This window comes from Mytilus edulis, chromosome 8 (assembly GCF_963676685.1).
Source record: "Mytilus edulis chromosome 8, xbMytEdul2.2, whole genome shotgun sequence".
Lineage (NCBI taxonomy): Eukaryota > Metazoa > Mollusca > Bivalvia > Mytilida > Mytilidae > Mytilus > Mytilus edulis.
This window is the reverse complement of record NC_092351.1, coordinates 24,985,295-25,006,342: the sequence shown is the minus strand read 5'-3', so window position 1 is coordinate 25,006,342 and position 21,048 is coordinate 24,985,295. Positions and strand designations below refer to the sequence as shown.

Genomic DNA, 21,048 nt, shown 5'->3' with positions numbered 1-21,048 from the left:
GCATTTCGAAAAATAAATAAATTATAAACGAACAATTAGTTATTTTCTTTGCAATATATTATGACTTTGTCCACTTTTGTCTTATGTGTCTCAATAATGTCTTTCTTCTACAAATTGCCTGAAACTGAACAGGTAATTTGTATAACCTTTTTTTACTTAATTTCAGTCATTTTCCAAACATGATAAGTATTATTTACAAAATGCTAAATTTTAGAAAATGTTTATACGTGTAAATAGTTGAGATTATATCGTTTTAGACCTACAGGTGGTTAATTTTGAAATAAACCAACAAAAGTATACCAATGCACAAAAAATAAATTTTACAAAAATCCTCATGTCGTGTAAGATGCTTTTGCGAAAAATGACATAAACAGGAGACATCTGACACAAAATGTTTTTTTTTTTTAATTTTTTTTTTTGAATATTGGAGAAATTCACATTTTGCATTTGATCATGTTAGTATGAATCCGGTGATATGCTTAATTTGGTATGTCACATACGGGGAAGGGAATCTGATGTTTGTTTTGCTTTAATCTAGAACTCTATAGTTTACTGCAGATATTTACCAACAAAAACTAAGTTTCACTTATATGCATGCGAAAATCAAGTCGTTCACCTGTTGCTAGTTTTTCCTTTTTCTTGACGATGATGTTCTTTTAGCCACTTCTTACGATTTATATTTTTTCATTACTTGTTCGTTATTCTTGTCGTTTTAGATTGCAGTAAACTAATTCTATCTATATCTGGTTAGTCAGGATAGCGTACTATAAAACATTTTCTAAATTCTTTCATAAGTACATTTTTTTATAACTTTAACTGTACCTGTAAAGAGAGAAAAATCAAAACCTCATTTATACGGTAATTATGTTGATAATATTTTAAATTTAAATACGTTAACTGATCTCTGAATTCCAAAAGGATAATAAATAAATATGTTTAAGGATGTTTGCATGTCTTTTTTTTGTGTCATATTTTCGGAATCCTCTGGTTTTATTCGTTTGAATGCCTTAAAACATTTTTAATCGTTTTTGAGAACTTAAACTTGTAAATGATAAAGCTATGAAAAGTCACGAGAGTACATTTTCTATAATTTTTTTCTTCTTTTTTGATTCCTTTATTAATCCCCTATCAATATAAACTAGTGTTTTGAAAAGTTAATTATTTTAGAACTGATAACAAAAATAATATACACTTCCACTGACGATATTTAAATTCAGTTTTTAATCGGTACTAATTTTCATTTTATATTTAATGTCATAAAACATACTACTTATGTAAATATGGTCTGCTATAATTTAGGAAACTTTTAAGTTACAATCATTGAACCCGATCTATATATCAGTTATTAGATTTAATAATTAATTTTAACTATCTTTCATGACTGCGCGCATTCTAAGTCGGTGTTTTCTGTGTATTGTTTTTATAAAAATAATAAGTTGTTGTAAGATTGTCAATGAGACAACTCTGAACAAGAGCCCAAAATGACACAGAAATTTAGTTGTTTCTTGTTTGTTTAATCGATCTTTTCAGTAAAATCATTAGTAACTAATTTTGACGATTTGTTCTTCTGATTTGCAGTAACATTTTTTTCATAGATTAGGAATGGGTTGAGGGCTATACGGTTGTGTAACTGCGCCTGATTCTTTTTTGTTGGTCCCAAATGAAGAGCATGAATTAAATGGGTTTGTTCTTGCTCTCCCGTAATGCAAAGTATAATTATTGACCAAAGAAGACAGATAAATACATAATCATGACTTAGGATGTGTTAAAGAATAACACATTTAAAAAAAATTTAAATTCAATTTTACTATTTATGTTAGGATCGTTTGGACCAAATCAAAAACTAAATAGGAAATTACATGTAGGATCACTTGTTCATGCGTATAACTGTACAAAACATGAATCAACTAATCAATCACCATACTTTTTAACGTTTGACAAAGAACCGGAATTACCTATAGATTTCGCTTTTGAATTAGTTACAGAAAAATAACGAAAACCGCAAACAAAATCTTCACAGGCATTAAGAGAAAGGTTAGCAAAGGCTTATGAATTAGCACATATGGTGTTCTATGACATCTTTTGAAAGGTTAATCGAATGGGAAATATTAGATTACAAAGCAAAAACATACGACAAAACGAATGAAGGTTTGTGAAATGTTGAGATGCTAAGGTTAATTAAATCCTTTATACTGTTCATATTTGTAAAAACGATCAAATTAAAGAGAAGACTCTACCAAAACCAATACTGACAACGTTAGGTATTTAAATATGATTTATAAAATAGACTGGTGTCATTTGATTGTTATCGCTAGAATATATACTTATAACTAATAAAACGTTAAGAAATTGATAGGATTAATCAAATGCATGGTAGGTAGCCCTGGAGTATTAGAAATATCAGTCTGAAAGTTGAAAACAAACTCATCTAAGATACTTGAATTAGACTTTATATTTTCGCCAGACGCGCGTTTCGTCTACAAAAGACTCATCAGTGAAGCTCGAATCCAACAAATTTAGAAAGGCCAAATAAAGTACGTAGCTTTATTGAACACAGTCCAGACTAACCAGATATGAGTAGAATATGTTTACTACAGTCTAAAACGACAAGAATAACGAACAAGTAACGAAAATATATAATGCGTAAGAAGTGATCAAAAGCACATCATCGTCCATAAAAAAGAAAAACTAGCAACAGGCAAACGATTTGTTTTTCACATGCATATAAGTGAAAACATCTTTCCAACAATATGATGTTGATTGAACAAATACAAAGGATAATTGTTCTATAATGTAAGCGGAATTTGGCTAGCTCGTCTTAGTTTTTGTGGCATTCGACTATATCGGAGTGTTTCGGTTCATCAACATGTATCTAAGTTCAGGTTACAGTGGTACAGAAAGGTAACTTGCATCACATAAAGAATATAAAGACAGATTGGCTGACTGTCGTCTTAGATTATAAGACATTGGAATTGCTTATATAGTGAAAATCTTTAATAGATATTTTTTTTTTATAAAGAAATCAATTTGTCTACATTTTAAATAGAAACCTCGATTAAAAACAGAGATTTTCAAAAGTATATTCTATTTTCGAATTCAGGATCATACGGAAATTTGGGGATAATGTCCATTTAATGCTCATTCAATATACTCACGAACATAATGCTGCGTTTTGAAAGTGAAAGGGTCAAAATAATTCATTTACATCATTTTCAAAATAGTCTTTTCAAAATTTCAAACGGATAAATTGCACAGACTTTTGTCGTGATTTGCAAGGTACAAGGAATAAACAAATTCATTATTTGCCCTATTTTTAAAATGTGGCAATGAACCACATTTGAAACTAGATAGATAAGTTGCAATAACTTTTTCCCCAATCCACTATTTAACAAATATGTTTAAACTATACTAGATAGAAATGGTTGACTGTGGAATATTCATTTTCAAAACCTTTTTTTTACACATAACCGGATCATGATAAAAGATAAACTGTATATTGTTTAACAAGTTAAGATGTTTTTGTTTGATCATTGGTATTTTCTTAGGTTAAATAATGGAAAGGCGATTCAACATTTGGAAAATAGTACTGAGTTGTTCCCTACACTCTAAACGCATAAAATAATATAACAAAATAGTATTGTAAGGTAAAGATAAAGTATCTCTCAAATAGGTCTCAAGTATGATTCGTAAAGTTTTCGGACCTTTCGTTATGTTATAAAAAAGAACGGTCTAAGCATTCAAACTACATATTGCGAATGGTTGTTATAAGATATTGTTATGCGTTTACTTTTCTACATTGGATAGAGGTATAGAGGGAGGGTTGAGATCTCACAAACATGTTTAACCCCGCCGCATTTTTGCGCCTGTCCCAAGTCAGGAGCCTCTGGCCTTTGTTAGTCTTGTATTATTTTAATTTTAGTTTCTTGTGTGCAATTTGGAAATTAGTATGGCGTTCATTATCACTGAACTAGTATATATTTGTTTAAGGGCCAGCTGAAGGACTTTTCTCGGGAATTTTTCGCTACATAGAAGACCTATTAGTGACCTACTGCTGTTGTTTTTTTCTATGGTCGGGTTGTTGTCTCTTTGGCACATTCCCCATTTCCATTCTCAATTTTATGTTTTAAATTGAAGTATATTAACAGATACATAAAATCGTTTGAGAGGAATGACTAATGGTATTTTGTAAAAATAGATTTGTAATCGGACCGATATTATTTAAATTTAAAATACAACCGTCCTGCCTTGTTTAAACATGTAAGCAATATCATTTACAAAACTGGTTTGTCAACATAAAAAAGTTTAGTGAGACACCAATGAACAAGATAGGTTATGCATGATTGTCAGTTCCAAAATAATAAAGAGCATGTAAAAGTTGACTTGTCGATTGTTAATATAACTGTGCACATTTGGGATGTATTCCATGTACATTTTATATTTTGCCTTATGTTCAGTGCCTTTGATACTGGCTGGAGGAGCTGTAGGTAAGATTTTTTAGGCAATTAGAAAAAAAATATATCATATTGCAATAAGTCTTTAAAAAAAAATATACATCGTATTGTATCGTTCTCACATTTGATGTTGATATCATTCACATAATCTGTGTTTATATCTTTAACATAACAATCATTTCATTTTTGAAAAGACACAAAGGAAATAATTCAGTGATACTCAACGTTTTGTTTGAAATTTATCTTAAATTTTCGATTTATTTCGTTTTTATTTGTTTTTTTTCTCCTCTTTAACATTAATTCATTTATTCCACTAAACATGCTTACTGACTTTTTCAAACCACATATATGTATATATATATATATATATTTCGAATGACTTATAAAGGATATTTTCATGTTTCAAGGTACGCCTGTTACTCAATCCTTTTCAACCTAATGAATAAAATATGTTTAAAATCAAATCAGAAATATTTCTTAAAAATGAATAATTACGATCAGAAACTGAATATTGGATGCAATAAAAACCCGGATCAGAGAATTTCTTATGGAGGTAAAAAAAAAAAAGAAATAAGAAACCCCATATTTTCCAGTTATTCATTAAATATATTTTTTTAAACAAATGGTTTCTTTAGAGGTTGTTAAGAAAATATTCAAAGAGTATAGCTTATATAGAGAACAAACGTACGGACAAAAGGATGGGAAGTGTGTGTTGCCTAAAACAACCTTTTTTCAGCTTAATAATTTAATATTTATCTAAATGAAACTACAATATTATGTCAGCATTTCCAACATGCCTTTAATGAAAGTACACATAAAATGGAATCTATTTCAGTAAAATTGTGATTTGGGATAACCTAAACGTATTATGCAAATCTACAGATAATGATATTTACGTCGAATTTAGAGTAAAACCAATTTTGAGTAAACATTGTATTAAAAATGATTATTTTTCATTTGAGTTTTACATATGGTTCTAATATATTTTGCGTTGATAAATGTGCAACAATGGCCTAGATTAATTGAAAGATTGCACGCTTAATACAAACACGAAACATTCTAAGTTATTCTGTACGAACCAGTACTAGAGTGTCTGTCATCTGTTGCTGTCCGCCATTTGTTTTCAGTCATGATGGACGATATAGATCCGACAGTTTTTTTTTTTTATACATACCTTACTATTCAATATCTATTTAATTGTGCAAAATTTAAGGACCATACACGTCAATTGTTGATATTTGGTTAAATGTTGGCTCGGTACAAATTATATCTTGTCTCCCTTATATACAAATCTGAAAAAAAATCATGTGCCATTAACAGATTTTCAGACGTAAGAAGGTCGTTTAATTTATGATTAATAAACTGGGGCCTGTTAATCGAAGCTCTGTCAGGATTAGGACGTGTCCTAAGACCAACTTAGGACATATCTTAGTCCTAAATGGGTTTATCAAGCATGTCGCAACTTAGGAAAATCCTATAAATTGTCCTAACTTTAGAATACCAATTTAGGTGTCTTAAGATGGTCTTAGGATGGTCCTAACTTTAGGATATATTTGGATGGTTATTTTATAAACAAATATGGCATGTATAGGTTCTATTTCATTTTTGGACTGGGTGGGTGGGAGTTATTAGGTTGAGGTAGGGGCTAGAATAAAGAATATTGCCATGTTTTCTTTTTGTTGTAAACTCTGTCCTTCCTCTTAATATTTTACCGTGTCCTGCCTTGTTTTTTTTAGTTTATCCTGACTTTTGTTACAAACATTGTCATTCGCCTTTTCTTTTTGCAAAGTTGCTCATCCTGGGTTTTTTATACTTTCAAACTCCGGTCCAGCTTTTTTTCAAATTTCATCCTATCCCTCCCCCTTTAAAAAACCAAAAGGTGGCTTCTTTATATGATGCATATTAGATCCCAATCCCTCTTTGCACAATCATTGGTTGCAACATTTGACAATTTACGAAAAAAGCAAAGATTCACACTTTTTACACGTCATTCAGGAGAGTTTGTAGTTTTGCATTGGTAAAATTTGAATTTCGTGTCTAGCTCATATACACATGTAATACAATAGTTTAAGTACTCAGGATTTATATGAAAGACGCACGAGATTTGCCTTTGAACTTTTAAGTATGAATTCATGACACTTCATATTCAGTTCATTCAATGCATTTAGTGATTTTACCGATTACACATTTAGTTTAAACTATTTATAATTAGTTTGTTCGTTTCAGAATTTCATATATAAAACGTAATTATATTTTTGTCATATGTATTGTTTCATAAAGTTTAAATGTACAATTATTATATAAAAAACTATGTATTTCATTTAAATTTAAATAATAAATATTTGAAGATCATTAATCTCCTTTTTATTATTATAGTATATAGTTAAATTATAGTAATTGATAAAATTTGGTACAATATTTTTATTTAAAAAAAAATTATATATGATACTTTCTTTTACGCCATACATTGTACTTAGGACAGTGGTTAGGACATCCTAGCTAAGATAATCCTAAGATAGCTTAGATGTGCATGCTAAGACGTGTCGTAAGTCGGTCCTAACGTTATCCTAACTTCTGTCCGAAAAAATTCCTAGAACCGATCTTAGGACAGTTTTGATAAACAGGCCCCTGGTTGCCAAGAGATTTCAAAGTCCACATATCATTAACTGAGAAAACTACATGAGGGCATATTTGTTTTAATACTAATAGAATGTTTGGAAAACATCAGAGTTTGATAAACGCCAAAAACTACCAAAAATAAGTTTGACAAATTAAATCCTAAATGTTTCCATCATTAGTTATATGTGTCATGTTTGAGCCTTACAAAATTTTAATTCAGTAATGTTTCTAAATCTATATCTTTATATTGATAAGATGATTATATTGAGGAAAATATGACTGTTGTTTTGAATAAAAAAAAAACGAAAAGTAAATTTTAGAATATATGCTGTGTTTTATTTATACGATATACTTCATACAATTATAATTTATGTGACAAGGTTAATGAATGAATTATCTGTCGATACTACCTATGGGTCGACAATTATTGTTGGTTGACTACTGATATGGTATTTTTCATTTAGTTAGACCCCAAATACTATAGAAATTCAATTTTAATAACAGGTGAAACTGGTGTAAACAGTATAACTATTGTAGATCTTATTACATATTGATATCGTAACACATGGTTCGGTTGATAGCGTTTTCATTTGTCAGTCATTTCTGTACATTGAACTTTAATAGTACATAATCTCTTTAATTAATATATTGTGCGATAAGATAGGAATCAGGAGCAAATACACCTATATATGAATTATAAACAGTTGAACAAATGTCATCCTTTAATTGAAAGAAGATGACAGATAAAGGCACAGCTAATGATGAGACTTAATAAAAACATTTAAATAAACAGTGAAGTCCGGTTGGAAATTGATCAACACATTAGATCGATCAAGCGAAATGAGTTTCATTATCTCTGATGCTTTCTCAAATATGCTACAAAATTATGTTACATTCCACATACATGTATACACCTTCCTGTAGCTGTCGACATTATTCACAATCCTCCCAGTTCCAGTATATCGTATTTATCTTTAATTTGACCTCTGAAATGTATTCAACAGACCATTCCATGAACGTTAAACTTACATCAAATTATTATCATGATCGTAATATTAAAAGCCTATATAGTCGGATAGATTATAAGATTTCCTATATAACATATACACTCTAACACTAAAACTTCATAGAAGAGCAGAATTTTACAAAGCATGATAAAGAATATACCTCAACTTGTACAGACACCTAAATCATTCATTGGATGTAGAATAAACATAAACTATATGAAAATCGTACAGCAAAGAATTTACGGAAATGCTATTAGATCTTGGAATTCAGACAATACAGAGATGAGCATATCGTCTTAACATATAAATAGGAATAAAGCATTTTTTTATATTCCGCTTGACCCTGCATCGGTTTATTGCAAAGACAAAGGTAAATACACAATATTAAATGATTTGATATTAAGTGCGTTGCCATTCATTTGCGTACTATTGCAAATTTGCACGGTTCTTTTTGTATGTGTTATATACATGTATAAGCTTTGTGTGTAATGTACAAACTTTTTATATAAATGTTTTACATATTTGTAGTCAAAACATTACGATCAAAATATATAATTGATATAGAATTTTCAATTATCGACATTGTCATGAATTATCAACAGCTGAAAATCAACGGTTACCGTAGTTAAGGGTTTTATGTTCCACTGATATGTTATTGCAAGGAAAAAGCAATCTTTTGAAAGAGGGATTATTCAACCACTGATACTAATCATTGTCAATAGCTAAAAATAAAAAGAATTTAAACTTGTTTCAAAATAAATCAAGAAGGTGTTTCATACTGGAGTGAAACATGCCAGTTAATCCTGCAGTCTTATTTGCAACCAAAACAAGGGATATGAGTCTATATCCCCTGATATGAAATACACAAATAAAAAGTGTAACTATAGCAATTAAAATACTAGTAGAAAAATCATGAGTGACAGTGTATAATATATTTGATTAATCGAAATTCACAGGAGATGTTGGCTCATATGCCCTGTTAGTTCTGTGTATTCGTTTGACCGGCGGCTCCGGAGATATCACCGCTGATAGAAAATAGGAGTCGAGTCGATATTTCTTACAAAGATCCTGAATAAATTGTATATATGTTTTTTGTTAGTGTTTATCAAAAGTGATATTGTTTCCAAATCTTTAGGAAAATCAACAGATATCTTTCCTGTGTCGTATGTTCTTACATGATATGTATTATTTCAGATCCATGTTCTCCCGATCCCTGCCTTAACGGTGGTACATGTTCTGCAGCGTCCTCGTCATATACATGCGCTTGCGCTTCGGGGTATACAGGTTCAACATGTAACACAGGTAAGTTATGATTTTTGGCTAAGAATTATACAACAAGCAGGTAATTTGAAAAATTTTCAGTGAATTTTTGTTTTTGCCTTGGTTTAATAAAGTCACCAGAGCTAAACCTTTTTCAATTAATTTGTATAGCTGTAAATCCATGGCAAAGGTTAGAAGTTGGTTGAGTGCTCATAAACATGTTTAATCGCGCCATATGCTTTATGCGCTGTTCTTACTTATGCGACTATAGTTCAGTGTGTGTTGTTGGTTCATGTTTATAATATTTGCTTTGTCGTTAATAGTTTTGTTATAGATTAGGCCGTTATTTTCTCAATTTAAGTGTTAGCATTTTTACAGGGTCTTTTATAGCCGACTAAACGGTATTGGTTTTTCTGTTTGATGAAGGCCGTATAGTTGTTGATAATTGTTTTCCTCCACTTCATTTGAATTTTGGTGGATTATATTTAATGGATAATTACACCAAAAAGATTCTTATAATGATTCTTACATCGAGCTTTATTTGTACTGTTTCTAAAATTGGAATGTATTTTTTTATATAGAAAAAATGTGTTTGTTACAAAACGTAGTCATCTGTCAAATTTTAGACTGTAAAAACGACACAATTCAGCATTATCAGAAGAAAAGAACACAAAAAAAAAAATCACGACAATATCACGATTGGAAAAAATTAAGAAAAAGAAACAGCAGTTAAAAAAATCCAGTGCACATAAAGCTGAAGATTGAAGAGCCCGAGCTCAACTGATACAAGAAATATTTAGAAATTCCTGCCCACCATGTTATCCGTCTTGTTTACCTTACAATGTGAACATTACTAATTTGGTGATACGTTTCATTAGTACGAGATAGTGACTGCGACATATATCAGTGACCATAGATATCCTAAATGTTTTAAAAGTATTGATCAATCAAACCTTAACACAAACTTACTGAATTATTTTAACTTACTGATAAACTCAACCATGACGAAGTGACAAACACATTACAAATAACTACCTTTAAACCCAAAGATTTAGCAACAAAAACATCATCAACAATTATATACTGTAGATTCATTTATTTTCGTGGGTACCAATTTTCGTGGTTTGAGTAAAACTTACATATTCGTTGATATTTTATTTCGTGGTCTTGGAAAAGTCTGCATGCATTCCTTCAGAAATTTGGCAATTCGTTGAATATTTAAATTTGTGGTTCCCCTGTACCCACGAAATCCACGAAAATTGGTATCCAACGAATAATGATGAATCCACGGTACGTATTAACGGTAATTCTATGAAAACGGGGTATAATGATGCATAATTATGGTAAAACAAAGAATATTACGAAACGACAAATAACAGTATACCTAAACATATAGATAGAGGAACATAAACGGGCTACCAAAAAGTGTGTGAAAACTCATGTGTTCTGAAAATAGTCAGCAGATCTTACTTTATTTGTGATTCCCGTCTTGTCTAATTCGGCGATAACATAGACTGTTCAATGAAGATCAAAAGTCATCGATCAATTGACAGAATCCGAGAAACTAGCATTTAACCGATAGAAACACATCAACTATTACAGAATAACAACACATCAAAATAAATCCTGAAGTGCAAACATACATGGAAACTTAATTTTTAATACCATCTGCCATATTCCTGACTTCGTTCTTGCCTTATTAAGAAACATATTTGGGTTGAATTTTGTTTTGTGGTTAGACAAAACTACGGCTTATATGGCAATAAAATTGAGAATGGAAATAGGGAATGTGCCAAAGTGACAACAACCCGACCATAGAAAAAAAAACCAACAGCAGAAGGTCACCAACAGGTCTTCAATGTAGCGAGAAATTCCCGCACCCGGAGGCGTCCTTCAGCTGGCCCTTAAACAAATATATACTAGTTCAGTGATAATGAACGCCATACTAATTTCCAAATTGTACACAAGAAACTAAAATTTAAATAATACAAGACTAACAAAGGCCAGAGGCTGTTGCAAATATCACTATAACAAACTACGTTACAGTAACAAATGGAAGAACAATCAGCACAGAAAAACGCATACATCATATTATAATACATTACAACATGTAAACCGCAGAAATGCAATATTTATTTTCTTTTCAAGACAGAACAGGACACTTCCAACAGTGACGTTTTTTGTGACGTATACATAATCTTCAATTCCATACAATTGTATGAAACGAAAAAAAGTTCATAATTATTTTCACAATACTAGTCCAAATAATTATCATTATTATGAAGGGTCTTGAAAGGCTATTTAAAATTAAGACAGTAACCAGGTCATAACTATTTGGACTGTGACAACGTCATAATTAATTGGACTAAAACTGAAACAATACTCAATTCACGGAAAAAGGATATTAACTCGACTATACTGACGAATATGAAATGTAACGAAAATACAGAATTTAAACCACAGGTTAAGACACAACACAATATTAAGCCGAACCACAAAAGAAACATTATAATAAAATACATATTTGGTTTTTAATTTAATAGTGTTTCTTCTTTTTCTGTTATTCCGTACTGTCATGTTTTGTTAACCTTATTCTACATGTATTCCTTGAATTGTACGACACTGTAACAATAGTCATGCTATATTTTATGATATCAACCAATGTACAATAACAATTTAAATGTTACACTATTACAATTAACTTATACTTTTGTTTAATGAAACAGCAGTGCAAATGAGTGAGGAAGATACAGGTCTGTCCAACGGGTAAGAATAATTGATCTATACTTTTGTGTTAAGAATTCATTTGATACATTAATGTTAATTTTAGAATAATGTATCAAACGAATTCTTTGTTTATAGTACCGCTATAAGTATATAGAGCCATTAAGATTTGAATCAACCTGTTGAGAAATTTAAGTTGACGGGAAAAATATATTTAATTATAGACTCCTAATGCTAGCTGGGAGAATTAATGGCAGTACAATTCATTTGTTTGGTATTGCGAAAAGTATACATATGCAGTAACGACTGGCAGTCATTAACAAAAATCACTTACCATATTTAAACTAAAAGCTCTAAAGAACCTATATCGTCCACCTAGTTCCCAAAGCCTCTTCAATAATGGACACTCAATTGTTGACTCGAAAAGAAGTCCTGAAAGAAAAAGCGTTTTTTATGATCTTGTTTTTCTGATAATTTTTAATGTTTCTATCTATCTCAATCGTATAGGAAAAACACAAAAAGGGTAAAATTCGTCACAATTTTTTTTACGGAATTTTACATATTTGTTTCTCTAATATTATAAAGTATCTTCTTAAGATTTCGCTGAAAATTTATTAATTTATAGATTTTATCTTGTGAAACACGATTGTTATTAAACTGTGTCTCAAGCTTTTATAGTTTTCAAATCATTGGCAAAACACTCAAAATGACAATCTTATCTATAAAAAGCAATTATCTATTAAGATCTTGACTTGTTTATATCTATAGATTTTAATTTGAAGATACTTAGCAAAACTGAAACAATTTAATTGTCTTATAGAACAATAACTCTTTTACAGTAAACTTTTGAACTATCAGTTTAAAGTGGTAAAGTTACCAAGGCCAACACAAGATGGTTACCGATTACGTAATATCTGTTTCTCAAAAGAAAAACGACCTCTCTTCCTCAAAAATGAATTACCGATGTGAATTATCATTGAGTTTGTACAATCATCAGCAACTTTACGAGTGTCACCTATAAAACAGGATCTTCTAACTCTTCCGGAGCACCTGAGAGTATGAATATCTTTGGAATCTCTCGCGTCTCCTTTATAAGAAGTCTGACAGTTTCGATAGCACTTTTGACTAGGTGGGCTTATAATATTTCTCAAGGAAATAATTTATAAGGCTACAAATCTGATCCATTCGAATGCCCCTTAATTTTGTCACTGCAGGTTTTTAGCAATCTGATTTTTTAATTCTTTTGTTTTATTAGTAAGTATTGTCATGTTGGTCTGTCCTGAACTTGCTAGTCACATTTGCTTTCTAGCTTTGTGCAATTAATGTATCTATTTCCATATAGTTTTAACATTTCTAACAAAGCTATGTTCCAATATTAACACGATTACTAATTTATTAACCAACAAGTGGCCACAAGGCGTTCTAGTATATAGGTTTTATTAACCACATTTGAATTTGTTTAAATCTACGTTCCAATATCAACACGATTAACAATTTATGTATTTAGTGACGAATTTTATTTGTAATTCTGATCGGATATTGTTTGTGTCTGATCGTTTGTAGGTGTGATTTCTTTTTTATGCTGTGTTTGTATGTAAAAGTAAAGATAATTAATCACCAAGTTCATCTGCATGATTTTAGTTAAAAGCAACTATGTGCTCAGGATTTAAATTTTTACACAGTGTATATAAGGCCGAGTTAGTTGCTCTATTACTAACACAATTCTAAATTGATAATCTTGTACTTGTTATAAAATACATCAAATTACATAATCATAAACATAATCTTGATTTATATCCAATTCTTTAAAATTTACCTGTGACGTAATTTTTGTAGCTTTGATACTTCGCGTGAAATTCTACTAAGTTTTTTCGAACTGTTCTAAATTAATTTTAGTTATTCGTTGTTGTTCTGTGGTTAACATGTCGAAGGATATTATTATATCATTATTTATTTATTTATTTCCCTGTCTTGGGTGTGCTGCATTTATTTGTATTATATTCCCGTTATTTATTGTTGTCATTTTAGCAGTATATTTAACATTGCCATAAACCGCAGAGTTTTGGGAAGCCGTAAATACAGGTTCAACCAACCATTGTTTTTCTTAAAATGTCCTTTTCGAAGTCAGGAATATGACAGTTGTTTTCTAATAGTTTGTTTCTATGTATGGTGCATTGTCGTTTGTTTTTTGTTGCACTTCATTGTTTTGTACATTTTGAACAGTGGTATACTACTGTTACTTTCATTTATAATATATTCAAAAGCAAGTCGCTACTAAGTGTTTTAGTATTTGTGTTTTATGAACCAAATTTGAATGTATTATATGTTTAACTGATTTGTTTTCATTCTAAAGAACTATAAACAGTCTTTGAATTGTTCGGGAATAGGCTCATAGTTTTAGGATGTACAATGACCTGTTCTTGCTAGCGTCTACGCTACGACATTAGGTCTTTATTGAACAGTTGTCTCATTGGCAATTTTTGTTATGTGTATAACAGAAATATGACATCGAATCAATTTGTTTAAGGTAGGTCATAAGTAAATGTTTTTTTGAAAAATGAAGATCTTACTACGCTTTTTTCAAAAATATAACAAAAAGTATGGGTCACCGTGCTATTTTTAGAGCTATGAGTCGTTGAAAACTGCCTAAATTTGGTTAGTTTGTTCATGAAAAAACACATAAGAGTGCATAAAAAAAGTTCTATGAGATAGAATTTTGAAATAAATTGTGAGAAGATAGTTTTCATGGTATATTTTAAGAAAATAAAAAGAAAAAATGGTGTCACCGAACTTGTTTTCTTGCCACAAGTAAAAATAAAAAATTTCCCTATTAGTCCAGGTTAAATTTTGTACTAAAAGAGTTATTTCCCCTTATATGGCTCATTTGAAAAAAAAAATTTTTTAAAAACAAAAAGCTTGATATTTGTTAAAATGTAAAATACAATACATTTACAAGTTTTCTTAATATAGATAAACAGTCTAACCATTAAATTGCAAATCTGTCTCCAAATTTATTGTTTTGGGCAAATAACTAGACCGATTTTGTACTGTAATTGTACAATCCAAGATGGCGGTATACCATGAATCTACCTTAAGGATAAAAATGAATAATGGAAATCAAGATACAAAAAAAGTCTATAAATTAAATATACGTCATTTGTTTTAAATGTTGCTTTGATAGTATAAACTTTAGCTTGATAGATATCTCGTTCCATCTGATAAAAATATCTTTCCTTATATGTATTTGCATCGCATTTGTGGTAATTGTACCAGAGAAATGTTTAGCAACTGAGTGATAATTGTTTACAGACCTATATTTTTATTTTGTAGAGAAATTGCTGGAATAGTAATTGGAAGCATTGCCGGTGTTGCTTTAATTGCAGTCGGTGGTATTATTATTTGGAAATTCCTTTTGAAAAAATGTAAGTATATATAAATTAATAAGATATGGTTTTATTGCAAATGCGACTACTCTCAACAAAAGACCAGATGATTCAGAAATTAACAACTTAATTTCAACGTACGACCTTCAACAATGAGTAAACACCCTGAGTATAGTCAGCTATAAAAGGCTCCGAAATTACAAATGTAAAAAATTCAAACGAGAAAACGAACAGTCTGATTTACGCATGGTTATACACTGTGAACGAAAAACGAATATGATATACAGCACAAAACGACGACCACAATTACAGACTCATGACTTTGGAAAGGCCAATACAGCATGTGGCAGGGTTACAAGATCAATCCAAAGCAGAAATATATCTGACAAAAACACAGAGAAGACGTAGCAGGGTACTTATACATCCCCACAACATAGATACTACCAGTACATGTCTGAGACTTATCGCAGTTATTGACAGGTAGATGAAGGCCCAAAACAACTGATAAATAAATCATGCATTTAAGACTAATTTTCATACATTTGTATACATGACATAAAAGATGATATCCATTTTTTAAAATGTTTTAAAATATAGTAATCATGGTAATCACTTTACTGAAACGAATTTGGATCTATAAAAAGCATATTTCACGAAAGCACATATGTTTGGAATAAAAGATCGATCAATGATTTTAAACACAATTGAATAAATTAAAAAATAAAATAAAATCTACGAAAGAGCGCAAATACAAACATCATTGAATCCCATGTAGCTCAGATTAATATTACAAAATTCATCACCCCCTTGACTTATGCATTTAAATCACACGAATTCATTTTCACGGATGTACTTAGGTGATCTAAGATAAAATTAATTATATACCTATATGGAGTTATTTTCTTTCAGAACGACAGGTCATTCTTTTTCAGAATCAACCCGGACGATACCATGTTTCATTGAAATATGCTCAAAGGCATAAAATAATGACCTGTGTGAGGTCATTATTTTCCTTGATAAACATGCAATCTATAATTTACTTCAAAACTTAATTCGTCTAACAGTTTTTTGTTGCCGATTTGGAAATTTATTTTTTAAAGTTCAATCGATAATAGGTGTAAAAGAAAACCGTCATTGTAGTCCCGCATTTTAATTTTAGAAACAAATAACGTGAAGTACGTGAAGTTTTGTTAATTTATCGCTACAATAAAGAAACGTTATCATATATGTCAGATAAATTTTAATGTAGACTTTCATAAAATAAATCCAGATTTAACCTATTCGTGTGTAAGATTTTGAAAATCTTATTAAGTAAAACTAAATAGGTTGATTGATTTTTGGTTGCTTGCTTAACGTCCAGTGGCAAATATTTCATGCATGTTCAGAACGATACACACTGAATAGGAAATCATACTGTGACCTACATGTATTTATATTCGTCTTCGTGTCAGTTCTTAACTTTTTAAAATTTATGTATACCTTTTACTCTATCAAATGATCAACTAATAATATAATCTTATATTCTATTCAATAACATTAACGTAACTCACGAAAGGGTCGGGTGCGGACTGGAGGGTATATAATTATATCCTGATTATCTTTTAATAAAATTGTATTGCTATTCAAAATACAATCTTTCTGAATTTTTCATTCGATTCAAGTAAAATTGTTAAAAAATATAACCACTTTTCCGAGATAGAAAAAACATAACAAATAGAAAAAAAAACATACCCATCCTCCTTTTCTATAAGCTAAGTGGTACAATAAATTACTTACAATGTGTCTTGTATTTGTCATACACCGTTATCGGAGGGTAACAATATATTTGTGTCTTACTTCATGCAGTTACAGTAATATTTTTATTGTGTATGGATAATAATTTTTAAAAGGTTTATATCTAAATTATTAAGTGAGTTTTATTTCACATTCTAAATGAGCCGCAGGGCGTATTAAAACCTGAACGCATTAGAAAGGAATATCCCACTTAAGTGTTGTCGGTAAAATAGGATACCAAATTTTACAAATCTTAATAAATTAATATTTTTTTGACGGTATATAAGTCAGATAATGCATATTTTAAGGTTTTTCTTGTCGTAGAACACACCTCGGGTAGTTAGGATTGTTCAAAGAAAGACCTCCCTCCGGTCGGTCTTTCATTTGATCAATCTTGACACCCCTCGGTGTGTTCTACGACAAGAAAAACCTTAAAATATGCATTATCTATAACATAAACCAAGAATTAAAAATTAACACTCATTTTCGAGATATTTGATTTATATATATGGCGGGAAAAGGCGGACTCGGACTTTTACCTTATATTTGCATTGGTATTATATGGGTCTCAAATCAAAAGAAACAAAATCAATCATGTGCTTAAATTTTGTCAAAGGACCTTTTATGAGCTATTAAGTCTTATGCTAAAATATTAATAGGTGTTATGGGGCAAAATATTTTGCTTTTTATCGTATGGAAAAACACCAATGAGTCCAAACAGTTGACACTTATTCAAAAACCTCACCTAAGTACATCCTTTAGTTCCTAAAAAAAACCATTAAACGTATCAAAATCTGCCTAATATTTTTTTATGAAGTTAAATAAATTGTATATAAATACTCATGACACAATTATTTCAAATTTTGCCGAATTCTTTTTCGACATAATTTTGTCAAAAGGAAAATGGAATCATTCAAAGTGTTTAAATAACTATGCAAACCCATCAGATATATAACAGCATTGCTTTAGAAAGTTGCATATATTTTCCTGAACGTCCTATAAAAAAAGAAGATTTTATGTCTAGAGACGGATATCGTATATTATACTTAGTCCTAAAAATAAATTGTCGATAAAGGAACATGTACCACACTAGCATATTTCAAATTCAATCAAAAGTGAAATCTCAAAAGTACTGAACTCCAAGGAAAATTCAAATCAGAAAGTCCCTTATCAATGTCTGAACTTCGTACACATTTTACGAAAGAGTCAAACAACTGAAAAAAGTAACAACATAAAGTGAGTGCGTGACATTCATTATAAATGTTATGCTCATACATTATATAGATATAGGGAGATGTTGTGTGAGTGCCAATGAGACAACTCTCCATCCAAATAACAATTCATAAAAGTAAACCATTATAGGCTTACTTGTTTGTTCGTTGAATTACAATCGAAAAGAAATATTTCGAATGAGGTCCAATTATTAAATTAAAATCAAAAGTAACTTTGATGTTTCTATTGTACAATTGAAACTGAAAATCTTAAAAGTGAAAACATTTTAATCAATATATCATATATATTATCATTACACATGGTGGATACATTTTTTTTCTAAAAAAAACCCAAAAATTATACAACTCTATTATTAAAACTTATACTGTTTGCCTATTTCAATAACAGTAATAGACACTTTTTGCAATATTTGTAACTGTCAATTTGCAAATATATATACATTTTTTAAACTGTAAACTGATGGTACTCTTATCTTATCGATATTTAATGTTTCCTCGATTGAAAACAAAATTGATCAAACATTTTAAAATTGTATGCGTATGGCTTTACCCTCATCAGATGCCCTCGTTGCTAAAATTAGAAAACCAAGGACGTATATGATCCAAAATAGTTTAAGAGATATATGACCAACAAGGGACTAAACATGTGCAATTACATTAATTAAGGTGAACTTATTATGAGGGAGTTGGAATTCAATTTTATAATAACAATTCATAGATTCATTAATGTATAGATCAATGCTTTGTATACATCATGTCGGCACCAAATTACTAAGTTGATACCACTTATGGGGACTGATAGTCTATCAACAGCGGTAAACGTTATAATATACATCTGACGTCGTAAAAAATATTGAGTTACTTATTCGGTTAAGAATATTATTAAAAATAAGTGGCTGCAAGTAAGCAATGTAAAAACATGGATTGAAGTACATATTAAAATATCAATAATGTGTGTGTAGTTCGATAATGGTATAACAAATTACATCAATGGAGGATAATCAAGCTTTTTGCTTAATATAAAAAAGAAAATGTGGTATGATTTCCAATGTAAAAACCCTCTACAAGAGACTAAATGACACATGAATTAATAAATTTAGGTCGTTGTAAGGCCTTCAACATTCACCAAAGTCTATACCGCATAGTCAGCTATAAAAGGCCCTAAAATGACAAATATTAAACAATTCAAACGAAAAAATTAACGGCCTAAATTGTGTACCAAAATTCAAAACAAAATTTAAACAAACGGCAAGTACAGACCTGAGAGTAGTCGCAGTTACTGACAGCTAGTTCAAAGACACTAACAACAATTAAAAACAATCATGCATCTAAGACGAAATTATCAATCATGTACAAATCCAAAATCCAATGAATTTAGTGTAAAGACGTCGTAAACTGTCAGAGAAAAAAAAAACCATGACATTGTGCAATGCCAAGATACAGGTATCGACAGACTGTAGATCTATGAATGTGTATGTGTATATAACAATAATATTTAGTTTGCTTTTAATTTACTGTTAAAAAATCAATGGTAATACCAATGAAAACAATATGCAATGATCTAATTACAGTGTTGAATTTATTTCCTTTTATAATACGTTTGATGTGTCCGGGCTTATGATTTTGCCATTTGATTAGGGACTTTCTGTTTTGAATTTTCCTCGGAGAGTTCTGATTTTTATGTGATTTTACTTTTTACCAGGATCGTTTCTACATTTCCGGACACAGTAAACAACATCAACACAACAACATCATTTAGTTGGCAGGTGCACAAAACAATAACTATTCAAATTAAGAAATGCTCAAACTTTTTGCAAATCAGATATTACAATGAAACACACATTTTCAAAATAATCTACGTCCAAGCGTCATAAACAAATACATTTAGAAAAATATTTTAAATAAATAAACATAGCTTTATACATACAAATATTGTGGGTGTATCAAAATTATTATTAGTTAACGAAACAAAAAAGTAAATATGTATAACAATATTGTTTTTCTTTATTTCAGAATCAACAAAACCAAATTAAAATGAACAGCAGATATCAACAGATACATATATCTTCCAACTATGAAATATTATCATTTTGTACTTTAAGATGAAAATAGGAATACGAGTCCATTTTACTATTAATTAGTTGTTCATGGTTTTTAAGTATATATAAATGTACAAATGGGTATATTTTGTTTTATTTTTAGTAATTAACTAATGTACAATGATCAAAACGTTACCATTTCGTTAATTGTATCTATTTCCGAAGCTGTTCATTTTGTTCTTTCTTTTCCCCTAAACAGCAATTTCAATAAGTATGCGTAGTCACTCTTCCAAACCTTGTGGTATATATACATTTGTGATGACTTATAATGTTGTTTATATCTGCATGCCCCAAGGTACCTGAATTATAGACAATTACTTGCTTCATCAAATGGGATATATATCACAAAATATTGTGTATATATAAAAGTTAGCACAAATACTTCATGAAAATTAAAAATATAACATTTTTGAAAAAATGTCATGTATCAGTTATCATTCAATATCTGCCTGATTCTTAGGTGGAACCTTACTTAACACTACATATATTTATTTGTTTGC

General features: G+C 30.0%; 1 protein-coding gene across 2 annotated transcripts in view; it reads left to right on the top strand.

Annotated features, from left to right (window-relative positions):
• The window catches only part of LOC139485165 (lactadherin-like), a 74,337-nt gene extending 53,811 nt beyond the window's left edge, over positions 1–20,526 (top strand). The window contains exons 1-5 of one of the 2 annotated variants that reach the window (XM_071269393.1): positions 4,328–4,484; positions 9,272–9,379; positions 12,064–12,103; positions 15,392–15,483; positions 20,463–20,526. In XM_071269393.1, the coding sequence (XP_071125494.1) occupies positions 4,415–4,484; positions 9,272–9,379; positions 12,064–12,103; positions 15,392–15,483; positions 20,463–20,464 (312 nt within the window). In that variant the 5' untranslated portion in view covers positions 4,328–4,414 and the 3' untranslated portion in view covers positions 20,465–20,526. Of the gene's footprint in view, positions 1–4,327; positions 4,485–9,271; positions 9,380–12,063; positions 12,104–15,391; positions 15,484–20,462 lie in introns of those variants that run through there. The other variant, XM_071269392.1, reaches the window with a different exon arrangement.
• The last annotated feature ends 522 nt before the right edge of the window (positions 20,527–21,048 follow it).